This window comes from Micromys minutus, assembly GCF_963924665.1.
Source record: "Micromys minutus genome assembly, chromosome: 15".
NCBI classification, from domain to species: domain Eukaryota; kingdom Metazoa; phylum Chordata; class Mammalia; order Rodentia; family Muridae; genus Micromys; species Micromys minutus.
In genome coordinates this window covers 23391652-23404826 of record NC_137984.1, presented here as the reverse complement: position 1 = coordinate 23404826, position 13175 = coordinate 23391652, and the positions used below count along the sequence as shown (strand labels likewise).

Here is a 13175-nt window from a genome sequence, read left to right as displayed (position 1 = left end):
AACAAAGTAAAACAGACAAATGGTAAACTAAAAAGAAAAAAAAAAAAAAAGAAAAAAACCAAAACCCCCAAACTCCGTTGTTCCTTCTCACAATAGCGTACATTTTAACCATAATTTAGTTATGACTACAAAACATCAGAAGATTAAAAAAATCTCCTTTGTGATATTAAAAAAAGGTTGTGCCCTTCTAGTCTTTAATTGGCAGAAATACGACCCCCAAAAGAAACTATTTTAAGCCCCCCGTCCCTCCCTCTCTCCCCCCTCCCCCTCTCACTCTCTCTCTCTCTCTCTCTCTCTCTCTCTCTCTCTCTCTCTCTCACACACACACACACACACACACACACACACACACACACACACACACACACACAAACAAACAAAACTAAAACAGAAAACCCAAAGCAAAGATGACATAACACCCTTTGCTGATGAGTATCAGAGAATGACATGACAAAAGTCAGGCATGTTCCTATTACTCCGATTCCTTCCACAATATGCACCTATTGAGTATATGCTCTGGGACCCATCAAATGTACCAAACATCTACTTCTTACAAAGAATGCAGTAAAATATTTTTAAGATTTTGTTGTTGTTGTTTAAAAGGTGAGGAAAAAAAAAAGAAAAGCAAGAAAATGATTCACTCCCTTACTTCATGCATCCGTAATCTAAACCGAAACAAACTTGGAAGCAAGAACCAACTACTGCCGCAAGCTTTTGTGAAGTCCATGTTCTCTGTACATACAGACTGCGCACTACTGAAGGGGAAAAAGAATATAATCCATGTGTATGCTGACTCAAAGGGGGGAAACAAGGCTGTCGTTAATATTCAAAACTGGGACATGTATGGTTTGCTCTTATAATGCATATTCCTTCTCTTCTGGTTTCCATATCCAAACTTCTAAATGCTACTTAGGGACACAGCAGGTTAGATCCCAGCACTTGGTGAGCAGAATTCACAGGCTGGGATGAGACTGTCATCTTCAGGGTACAGTTGTGTTCATATACACTGCATGTATATATTTCTCTTAGATTTGGCTGTAGTGGACTGGCCATGGTTCAAGTGGGACTATAGCAGTATGTGGGTCAGGGATAGTCTTGTGGCTATGTACACATTCATAGTCGGTCCATGGCTTCCAACTAGTAACGCTATTTCCGAAGGTCTAAGACACAAACCTGTAAGAGATGACAACAGTCAGTGAGCATCCAGAAATCTACCGTACATTGCAACTTAACTTCTATAAAGTGTACAGTGTAATTTACATCTGTTTCTAAGATGCGAATTCACAAAATCAAAGTAACAAATCATGGAAATAAACTCTTAACTGAAGGACAGCAGGTCACTGTGCTATGATGAGAGCCCCAGAGCACCGGTGCCTGAGGGATGCTGCTGTGAGTTTTAGCATTTAGTCCCTATAGTCAGCAGAAAGGGGATGATAAACATGCAGAGCATGTTTTTAACTCTTGGATCTGAACAGAAGACACCGTCTCACAAACAGCTCAACTTTCCTCTCCCCAGCTTGCCCTGATTTAGAATGCTAGAGGCCACAATGCCTGCCTCCCCCCAGCCTACTAACATCCTGGAGGTCCCATTATCAAATATCTCCCTGCAGAAGTCAGCCTCCATTCCTCAACCTCCAACACTCCTCTACAGAGAGAAAAGTTGGGGAAGGAGCTTTAAAAATACCATTTAGCAGGAAATACTTCATTACATTTAATTCCACAAATGGAAAATTTACATTGAAACTGCTCGTTACTTGTTTATAACCCCTAAGTTTTATTTATATTACTCAAATGTAATGAATATACTTAGCACACAGACCAGAGAGGGGTATTGGGAGTGGTGTTGATAACTTAACCATTTTTTTTTTTAATTTTGTAAAGAACATGACTGTGTACCGAACATGCCCCCTTCTCTTTAAAAATTCATGTGCATACTCACTGAACCATCCGAAGCACTGGCTCCAACTTTGTCTCCTGCTGCATTCCAGCAAACTTCAAAAATTCCACCTGTTCCCCTGTAACTGTGAACTAGAGCACCTGTCTAAAAGTATGAAAAACAACCCTAAGTATCATTATCAAAATCTGTAATGCAGAAATGGGACTCATGAAACCCTTTCTTTACCCCTTCTTGAAGACCTTGAAGTAGTTAATGGTTAACGGGAGAGGAGGGGACATTCTCTTCAGTGGTGTACCCACTGATAAGTTGCTTGTGCGCCCATACGTAAATCCACTTCAATCCCCCAGATGACATTAGATGAAGAGAACTAAGTAGGTGGAGGGAATCAGTGGTAATATAACAAGAGAACAGTGGGGGAGGGCTGATCAAAATGCACTGTATCATTTATAAGCGTATCAGGATGAATCCTGTTATTATTTGTAGGTGATATATAGTAATTTTTAATTGGAAAAGACAAGGAAAAGAGGAAAAGGGGAAATGTGGAAAGAAACTAATTATGAGGCTACTATAGAATCACAGTAATCCATATAAATAATTAACTTAAAAGGCAATATATGGGCTCAAAATAAACTTATCAAAGACAAAAAAATTATAAATAGATTGAGTCTGAGAATGAGTCAAACATATATGATGATGCATTAATTTTCTAGCAATCAGAGGTGGGACTTGGTTTCAAATAACAATATAAGCAAGTTCTAGAAATAATAATCCTATGGTAACCCTTTCACAGATGTTGTCAAACCATCAAAGGACGGTTTCAGCACAAACTGTTTTCCTAGTGTTGGTGACCATTCCCACTAGGATGTTTAGGTTCCTTGAAACAATACCTACTATGAACAATGACCACAGAATATGAAGCATACTTGTCACTAAGGGACATGCATTTTGCCAACAGAAAAAAAATATATCACAATGGGATATACAATTTTATGTAGTCTTGAAGAAAAATTAACCATGACATTTTACAGGAAAATCAGTGAAACTGGACAGTATTGCTAAGCAAAATACGCCAGACTCAGCAAACACAAATACATGTTTCCTCTCATGAGTGCACACCATGAAAGTAGAGATGGGTTATGAGAATCATCAGAGCAGACTTAATGGGGGGAGAGGACAATATGAGGATGAAATGGCGGCTGGGGGGGGCGAGGGCAGGGGCAGGCAGAGGGTCAGAGAGAGGAGCAGGAAACAGGCTAATTAAAAACAAAGTACATGCAAAGTGCCATAATGACGTTCTTAAGTTTAAATGTTAGTTTTTTGAGTAAAATTCAAATGAATTTTCAAAACTGCAGGAGTCAGCCTACATACTGAAATACATAAGGATACCCAGCTTCATTTCCTATAATAATAAAAGCTTGGATCCTCACTGAAATATCATCTTCCACCTAGAAACTGGACCCCTGCTGAGTAGTTTTGTGCAGTAAGCAACTCAGTAAGGATGAAAGAAAAGGTAGGAAGAAAAGTCACTGATGGGTGGCACACACACACAAAGCTCTTCAGCACAGACCTTCTTGAGCATCGAATATGCAACTTAATAAAAAATACTCAAATGTAATGGTTTTATTGCAAGTAACTCAACAAATAAACTATGGTGGCAATCTATTACAGAACAGGGAATAGCTGCCTACTATGTATTAGTATTTCCTACCCCAACAAAGACCTGGGGTGGTTCGAAGGGTATAAAATAAAAACTGTAAAAGTAAAAGCAAAAACAACATACTGTCTATTTGGGGTCAGCTCTTTACCATCCCTGAAAAGGCAGCAAAGTGTTAAGTCACTCAGGAGATCTTGTCCTTTAACTTCAACAAATATCAAGTTCACCATAAGCTTCTTCATTTCATATCTACTATGCTGTTCAAGAATAAATAGTAAAACAAGAGATCTGCTTCTAAATTGACTTCGTTCGAACATAAAAATGCAACGTTTAATCAGTGCCGATTCAGCAATAAGTGCCCCAAAGTACTCTTAGATTCTTAAAACTAAGTATTAAATTGATGTCACAGAAAGAAAAACAAAAATGTAAGTAAATAGGTAAATGCTTCTAACTTAGTAAGTGAAGTTTAAATTAATGGGACATACCTGTGTGTTCCAGATGTGCACACACTTGTCAAAAGACCCACTTGCCAGATACCTGCCATCAGGACTAAAAGCCACGCTGTACACGGGCTCCTGATGTTTCGTCAAAGTATGGATGCAAATCCCTCGGTCTACATCCCATAATCTAACTGTAGAATCAAAGGATGCACTAAAAATGGAAAGGGAAAATAATCTTATAAGTAATCAAATATTCACTTGGCCTTGCCCTCAGCCTCCCACATTCGGCCCAGTCTAACAGGCTAGCAGATCACACTGCTAAAATCCAAGAATTATGGGAACTGGAAAGGAAACATGAAAAAGACTGAAGTTCCTGGTCCCTGCCCAGTCATTTTACTCCCAACAATCCTAGTTATTCGTCCATTGTTTTGAACACCAAACTGATTATATTTGGGAATTTATCTCTTTTTTCAGATGCTGATGATTTTTATTATCCTATGCCCTAATGATCTATTGCTTATTAAAATAGGGTCTCACTATATAGAGCCCAGGTTGATTTCAGGCTTACTATGCTAGCCACAGTGGCCTAAGAGCTGGATTATAAACATGTGCCAATAAGCAAATCCTAACTACTGGATTTTATTCATACTGGGTTTTAGAACAATAGACATAAAAAAGTATTAAGCCCTAAAATTCTAATTTTAAAAACCCATGTTTAAAGGTTCCCACTGAAATACATTCCCCTCAGGATATACTCAGTTTTCTGCCATATTCTTCCCAAAAGTTTTATGCATGAGAGACTCAACAGACACATCACCTTGCTAGCATAAGGTTGGCATTTGGATTATTTGTCCCTGGTCCTGTTGGACTCCATTTAATAGTATAAATTTCTTTATTATGTGCTTGCAAATCATGGACACAGTTATCTTGCTTCATACTCCAGATCTAAAAAAAAAAAAAAAGAAAGAAAGAAAAAAAGTGGTAATTTCTGTAAAACAGATACTTTTAAAAGCACAATCTTTAAGGGGAAAAAAAGAAACATAAAAGTAGTTGGAAGTATTTAACTTTTATCCATTAAGACGTATTAATTCTTCATAAACATTATTGATTGCAAAACTTGAAAGCTGTATGGACTGACTCATCTCAACTCAGTCGAAGGGAACATGTGTGTTGGTCTGGCATTGTGTGAGGGGCCTCGAGCAGTTCCCAGCACACACTGGAATTCCACTCTTCAGCAGCTAAGAGAACTCCACAGTGGTTGCAACCCAGTCTTGGGAAATGAAGCTGAACACACATTTCTAACTTTCTTTTTGTTTTCAAGCTTAACATGTCTACCTGCAAGCCCTGTTACATTCCTCTGTCCACTTTGGTAATCTTCATCTCAGAATCTCTGTTTCTAGAGGTTTATCATCCTATAGCCTGCTGGTTCATAGCCCATCTCATTTCTGCTTTGAAATCTGCTGTGGCACAAAATCCTTTGTTGGGTGAACAAAAGCTGTAATCTAGACCCCAAGGTGTCTAGTTCCAAGCTCTTCAGCTTGCAGCTCAATCTATAAAACAAGGTTCTGACTATTGACCTTACTTCATAATGTAAGCTTTAATGCATGTGCATGAGAAGGAAACACAAAGACAAGGAAGCAGGTAAGGTGGTATCATCCTATACCCAGTGCTTGGGGGATGTGCAGAATCTCAAATTCAAAGCCAGCCTGGTCTATATATTGAAATTATGGCATGCATGTGTGTGCGCGTGCACACACATACACACACACACACACACACACACACACACACACACACACACACACACACACAAACACGCACACGCACAAAACCAAGGCTAAAGATGCAGCTCAGCATTGTCATGCCTCCTTAGCACACCCAAGTCCTCCATTTGATCCTGGAGGTTAAGGGAGGGGAAGGAACACTTAGCCTTTCTATAAAACAAACAAGTTACTTTCCTGCAGAATTACCCTATTTCTAAGAGTTGTCACTACAGTCACTGGTACTGAGGCTGAGGATAAATGTTTTCAGTAGAGCATGTGTGGCATGAGGAAGTGTAAAGGCTCAGGGACTGCATAGACTAGCACTAGGCTAGTCTTTACCTCAACAAGATATTTTCACTACCGGTGGGATGAAGTCACATCACACGGTGTTTATGGATGCTTAATTCCCTATATCACCTTGAGACTCAGATATTGGTTAAGCATTATTTCCCCATATTTCTCAGAAAGAACAAAGCAGAAACACTGCATTCTGATAGACAGCATTCATGTAGGTAACAACCACTGTCCTCTCTAGCTTCAATACTGAGCTGAAATACAGACTTTCTGCCTTCAGGGTGGGCCATACGTAATGGCCCCAGAACTACTTGTGTTTCAAGTTTGGAACCACATGGCTGCCTAGCGGGTTTTAATGAGAATGGCCCCCATAGGTTTATATATTTCAATGCAGAGTCCCCAGTTGGTGGAACAACTGTGGAATGATTAGGAGGTATGGCCTTGTTGGACAATGTGTATCACTGGGGATGGGCTCTTTTACTTCAAAAACTGATACAGTTCCCATTTCATCCCCTCTCTGCCTCGTGACTGTTGATTTAAGACAGTGCCCTGCCTATCTGCCTCTTGCCATGTCCTTGCCATAATGGCTATGGACTCACTGTTTGAAACTGCTAAGCCCAAGAAACTCTTCTATACGTTGCCTTCATCATAGTATCTTAGGGAAAAAAAAGAAAAAGGAAAAGTAACACACTAACTATGTTTTCTGTTTGAAGACAACAGAGAATTTGCAACCTCCGTGATGGTATATGGTTTTGCACAACTCTCTTACAGAATAATCTGAATGCCTCATCGCTAATAAGAACTGTGATAGATCCAGCAGCTCAATTCAACTGAACAGCCATTCTCTTAACAGAAGATCCTATATTCAATAAATCAGCATTTCAAAGAACAAGATTAACCATTAAAAAGCTAGAAAAGTCCCCATTTAGGTTTACTTAACAAGAGGACATTGGAAATAGCTTTAAGCCTGGTATGGTAGTACAAGCCATTATCCAGCATTCAAGAGGCAGGGAATAGTGAATCTCTGGAGCTCAAGGCCAGCCTGATCTACAACGTTGGTTGAGTTCCAAGACAGCCAGAGGTAGAGAACATCCCTGCCCCACCCCTCAAAGAAAAGGATGGATGGATAGATAGATAGATAGATAGATAGATAGATAGATAGATAGATAGATAGCCTTAAAATGCCCACCCCCTATCTGAATTACCTTCAATGTCATGTCATCTGAACAGGAGGCTAGGAGATTGCCAGTTGGGTCCCATTTGATAGCGTTTACTTCATTCTAAAAACAACAGTAAATATAATATTTTCTTTTTTATACAACGGACTGCTTGATATTTAATATGCATACTTGAAAATTATTCTGAAATATCACTTGATATTATTTGCTCAAAATACCCATTTATAGAAGAGAAGTCTTCTTTCTTACCGTGTGTCCCTGGAATGTTTTGATAGGTCTGTCTTGTCCTAATTTGCAGACGTGAATGCACATATCTGTACTACAAGATGCAAAGGTGTTGTTGCTCTGCCAGTCGACATCCAGTGCTGGGGCTAGGGAGGAACACAGGCGGGGTTTGTACTGAGCATGTGTGTCACATGGAGCTTTATCTGTGAAGCATGTCCTATGCAGTGCTCTAGAATTTTACTATACATTCACTTAATCATATGTGTGCTGGAGTTTTGCCTGCATGTGTGTCATATCCCCTGGAACTGGAGTTACTGAGAAATTGTAAACTGCCACACGGGTGCTAGAAATTAAACCTGGATCCTCTGGAACAAGAGCTGGTGGTGCTCTTATCCATTGAGCCATCTTCTCTAGCTCTTACTTTAACTTGGGGGAGGGGGGTCACAACAATGCCGTGTGATCACTGTGCAGTAACTCTTGCTCTGAACTGGATCCCTGGTGATTAACTCTTTATTTCTGTTTTAGTTGCCTGTGCATATCTCATGAATACAAAACTCTGGTTCTACCACTGCTATTGATTTAAGCCAAGCAAGTTACTGAACGTACTAGCACGGTGATCCTTCATTTAGAGGCTGGGGTTAACACCCCACCTCTAAACTTCTCTTAGTACTTGGGGATGCTGCCAAGACTAAGCAAGAAGCTGCATGTCAAAAAAAATGCCACAAACAACAAACAAGTCATATAAATGAATCAGAGCCATCACCATTGTAAACAACGGTGAATGTTATTAACAAATGTTTTTTTTTAAAGAAATTCTTGTAACTTCCTCTGTAAGAAAAACCAAGTAACTCTTTAAAAAGTTTAAAATCTGAAATGTCCAAAGTTGGCTAAGACTTAGTCTGCAACCTGATATTAGCTCAAAAAGAATCACATATTTTTCCCCTACAACAAGCAGCAATGGTTCTGTGACATTAGTCCCACAGAGCAAGGCAAGGGTAGCATGTGTGAAGACACAAAGGACAGTCTTTACACTCCAGTCAGCTGTGGTGAGGGTACTTTCACAGGGAATAGGACATTTAGACTCATCCTCAGCACAACACATTTGAATGGTCTACAACACTAGAAAAACCTACTTTCTGAACCTTGTTAAGACTGTCAACCCCACTTAGAGACAAGGAGAAACAGAAAAGTGAAGAATGCTTTCCTCAGTTGCTTTTCTGGGATATTTCATAACCTATCACTTCACTCACAATGGGCTACGTATAACTTCCAGGAGGATCCATTGTGAAGCCTGCTGTCCTGTTCACTTCAGTCTGCCCACAGGATCGTCCGGACCATGAAGATACCTCTTAAAACCTCCACTTTCTAGACTTTTGGGCTTCCTAGTTCTGAGCTTGCTTCACAGAAAGGGGAAGAGAAGCCCGAGGCAAGTGAGAGGGTACACACTCTTCCTGCCCCTGGTGTTACTAGGCAATTTCTTACCAGTGGTTCAGGTTCCCACTGGGCTAGCAGCATTTCCCATTTCTCTGGGCTTTCTTTCAGCTGTTCTTCTCTGGATGACCTCAGTCTCCAGTGTTCCCCTTTCACAATACTGCTACAATGATTACCTTCTGCTTTAGTCCCTTTCTTGGATCCCCAAGAATTGACTGTCTTCCTGTCAAAATCCTGATTCAGTAAACATTGCAAAATTAACATAAAATATCATTCTTTAAAATATTAAGTTTTTAATAAAATATAATTCTAATATTAATAAGTAGAAAATAAGGAAGAGAAAGAGGAGGCTGGAATTTTTAAATTTTTGAGAAAACAGACAATTATACAAAAAAAAAATATATGAAGAAGGTCAAATGTCGGACATGACATCTAAGAGCCTGACTGGCCTGCAAACTTGATCGGAGGCTGACAAATCACAAGCCACATTGTGACAGACATACCTTGGGTTCAGGGGGGAAAGGAAACTATATCCTGTACTCAGGACGGATTCCCTACTCATAATATCTGACACAGAATCTATCCTGCCTATAAGAAGTACAGGGATAAAGATGGAGCAGAGATGGAGGAAATGGCTAATCAATGACTGACCCAAACTGAGACCCATCTCACGGGCAAGAACCAATCCCTGACACTAATACTCTGTATGCTTGCAGACAGGGGTTAGGATATCTGAGAGGCTCTACCTAGCAGCTAACTGAAACAAATACAGAAAGTCACAGCCAAACATTAGGTGGAGCTCTTGTGAAGAGATCTGCAAAGCATTTAGGTACCTGGCAGGGATAAAGACACCATAAGAAAACCAAGAGTCAAGTAACGTGGACCCTTAGGGGCTCTTAGTCTGAACCAGCAAATAAAAAACATACATGGGTTATACCTAGACTCCCACCCCTCATGTTGGAGATGTGCAGCTTGGTCTTCATGTGGTTCCCCAACAACTGGAGCAGGTGCTGCCTCTGACTCTGCTGCCTGCCTGTGGATCCTGTTCCCATAACTGGGCTGCCTTGTCTGGCCTTAGGGGGAAAGGATGTATCTACTCTTACAGTGACTTGATATGTCTGGGTAGGCTGGTACAGGGGGGTGGAGAGAGAAACCCTTCTCAGAGAAGGAAAAGACATGGGAGAGGAGTAATGTGAGGGGTTGGGGGCAGTGACTGGGATGAAAAGTGAATAAATAAATGGGAAAAAATAATAACAAAATAAGTAGGACATGGGGGAAGGACTTTTGCATGACATGTGTCTTATTTAGGATTTTACTGCTGTGAATAGACTATGACCAAGGCAACTCTTATAAGGACAGCATTTAATTGGGGCTGGCTTACAGGTTCGGAGGTTTGGTCAGGGCAGGAGCATGGCAGCATCCAGGCAGGCACAGTAGAGAGGAACTGAGGGTCCTACATCTTCATCTGAAGGCTGCTAGCAGAATACTGACTTTCAGGCAGCTAGGATAAGGATCTTAAAGCTAACAACAGTGCCTATTTCAACAGGGTCACACTTTCTAATGCTACTCTTTGGGTCAAGCATATACAAACCAACACAAGATGGAGACCAATTAACGTACACTGTTGGTATTAAAGATTGTACATGAGAGAGAACATTCTAAATGTAAACTTAAGATTTCTGTGAACTTTTCAATTTTCTAGGTAAACTTGCCTGATGAAAAAATGGACTGTGAAATACTAAAAAATAATTTTAAAAAATGGTGTAACTAAGAACTTCAGTTAGGAATGCTAACCGGAGTGTTGTAATAAAAGTGCCTGCCATGTTCCTGGCAGTCCAGGGAAACACCCCATATACAACTGCACCCCTCTCCCTACACATTCTAGTTCCTCAGGAAAATAGTCAAATTAGAACTTCAGTAAGATACCATCACAAAATAATCAAATTGGCTACAATTAAAAATAGGGTGATATACACTAAAGTCGGGAAAGAATACAGAGAGACCGGATGGTCTATGGCTGGTGAGATGAAACTGCTTCAGAAAACAATTTCAGTTTCTGAGCAATGCAGTTATTTTACTATTCCTTATTCTAAAAAATAAAAAAAAATGCTCATTTAAAGACTTGTAAATGTTTATAGTTGTTTTTATCTATAATAAGACCAGACAGAAAACGCTAATTTACTTCAACAGTGGGCAAACACACTATATGGGCCACCCAAAGACACCTTGCCAGCAAAAGAAAGTACTGAATAAGTGTCTGTTACAACACAGAAGAATGATTATGCAGAAAGAAAGAAAGAAAGAAAGGCTACAGTCTTCCAGATGAAATATACTTGTGGTTGTGTATGCACATCATAAACTAATCTTTGGTGACTACCATGGATGTCTGGAGAATCGGGAAAGAAGCCCAATGGTGAGCGGTACATCTGGATCCTCGGTGTGATGCTTTCAATGGTGTATACATGTGGAATCAGTTCACGATAAATGCATTCAGTCCATATATCAACTACTCCTCAGCAGAACTTTATTAAAGTACACCATCTTATTTAAAAACATTTCAGTTCCCTCCCTTTCTCCCTCTTCCTCCCCTAACTAACTCCTTTCTCTCAGGGTCTTGTCCCTCATCTTTTGGTTCCCATCTGAAAGAGTGTCATATCCCTTAGCCCAGTATCCCTAACATACATGCATACATCTGGCAGGGTTAAGCGAACAAACAGAGGCTTAGTCTATCCCTCAGCAAGCTCTCGAAATCTGAGAGAGCACAATGAGAAACACTTTAATGGCTGTGGCTAAGCATTCATGCCACCTCCCCCAAAAGTATGAGGAAACATGCAGGACTAGCCAGAGACCAAGGAAAACTCTAGCTGGGGAAGGACTAGAGCCAGGCTGAAACAGAAGCTGAGCAGGTAAACAGGGACTGCTTCAGTGTGGCAACCCTGATAGAGTTAAAAGTTTAGGGCTTAACACAATGTCTGCCAACCACTCCACTCAGGTCCTACTCTTGGCCGCTTTGCTTGGTTTCACTTCGGCCTCTGTTCATTCCTAAAAACATGAGGATGATAACCACAGCCTCCTGATCAGCTGCAGTATAACTTTTCAGAGCACAATTGTTACCAGGCAGTGCTAAAACTACGACCCTGCAGTCTTTACTGCCACCGAGAAATTCACCGAGAAGCCAGACGCAATGGTGCACACCCACACTCCCCATACTGTGGAGGTTGACAAAGAGGAAGGAGGAGCGATCTGAGTCTGAAATCAGCCTGGTACACATCGCAAGATGTTGTTCTTCCTTGCCTTCTCAGACATAGTGGTTCCAGGCTGAAGGAAATGAGGGCACTGAGCTACATGCCCAGAGGACTGCTGTACGTCACACAGGAAGAAACCCACAAGACACTGAGAATACCTACCTTTTCCTTCACAGACAAAAAGAGGGCTGACCTAGACAAATCAATCTGAAACACACAAGATGGCGCTATATGAGCCTATAAGCAGTTTAATTTATTCCAAGGCATTATTCTTGTCCTTGCGATAAATAGCTATCAAGAGCCCTCATTTCCATATAGTGAAAATGAAGCTATAAAGGTTAAGTGACCTGAGAGCTTATCATGTAGAGAAAGTACATTTACAGCCAGACCTTCCAACCCTACAGTGCCACCCTGACTACACCTTCCAACTAACTCTACATCAGCACTCTAAGTACATAACCTAGGTACTTTCTTTGTGGCACATTCCACAAAAAATCCTGCTGCTCCTCTGAGAAGAAACAATTGGAAAGTTATGGAATGCCTCCCGAGAGAGCTGGCACCAAGACTGACACTGGAGGCCCTGAAGAACACATCAGCTGTCAGGTGTGTCGTCAAGATTACCTGAATGGAAAGGAAACTGCTGCTTGGCTTCACCAGTATGCGCATCCCAAATGATGGTGGTCTGAGATTAAAAGGAGAAGAAAAATTAAAGTGTGTGTGTGTGTGTGTGTCAGAATGGAGCCTGACTGTCTTAAGGCAGAAGGACACTGTAGTCCTCACAGCACAGGGCCACCTACACTCAGCTCGGGGGAAAGGATCATATGATGCATAACTCATTTGTAAAGATTTCTCGCCAATTTACTGCCAATAACAATTATAGTTTGTCAACAAGGTGTCTACATTGTATTAAGACTGTTTAATGCACATCACTGCAATGGTGCATTTAATGAGGTTTTCCAGCTCTGGAGTTACAAGAAAGTAAGTTCTTTATTTTTTCTTTTAATTAGATACTGTGTATTTACATTTGAGATGTTGTCCCTTTCCCCTG

At 40.6% G+C, this 13175-nt stretch overlaps 1 protein-coding gene across 3 annotated transcripts in view; it reads right to left on the bottom strand.

Annotated features, from left to right (window-relative positions):
* Positions 1 to 296: 296 nt before the first annotated feature.
* The window catches only part of TBL1XR1 (TBL1X/Y related 1), a 116677-nt gene continuing 103798 nt past the window's right edge, over positions 297 to 13175 (bottom strand). For all 3 annotated transcript variants that reach the window (XM_080929160.1, XM_080929162.1, XM_080929161.1), the window contains 7 exons: positions 12749 to 12809; positions 7476 to 7597; positions 7254 to 7328; positions 4809 to 4936; positions 4037 to 4202; positions 1940 to 2041; positions 297 to 1173 (listed from right to left, as the gene is read on the bottom strand). In XM_080929160.1, coding sequence (XP_080785286.1) covers positions 1147 to 1173; positions 1940 to 2041; positions 4037 to 4202; positions 4809 to 4936; positions 7254 to 7328; positions 7476 to 7597; positions 12749 to 12809 — 681 coding nt within the window. In that variant the 3' untranslated portion in view covers positions 297 to 1146. The remainder of the gene's footprint in view (positions 1174 to 1939; positions 2042 to 4036; positions 4203 to 4808; positions 4937 to 7253; positions 7329 to 7475; positions 7598 to 12748; positions 12810 to 13175) is intronic.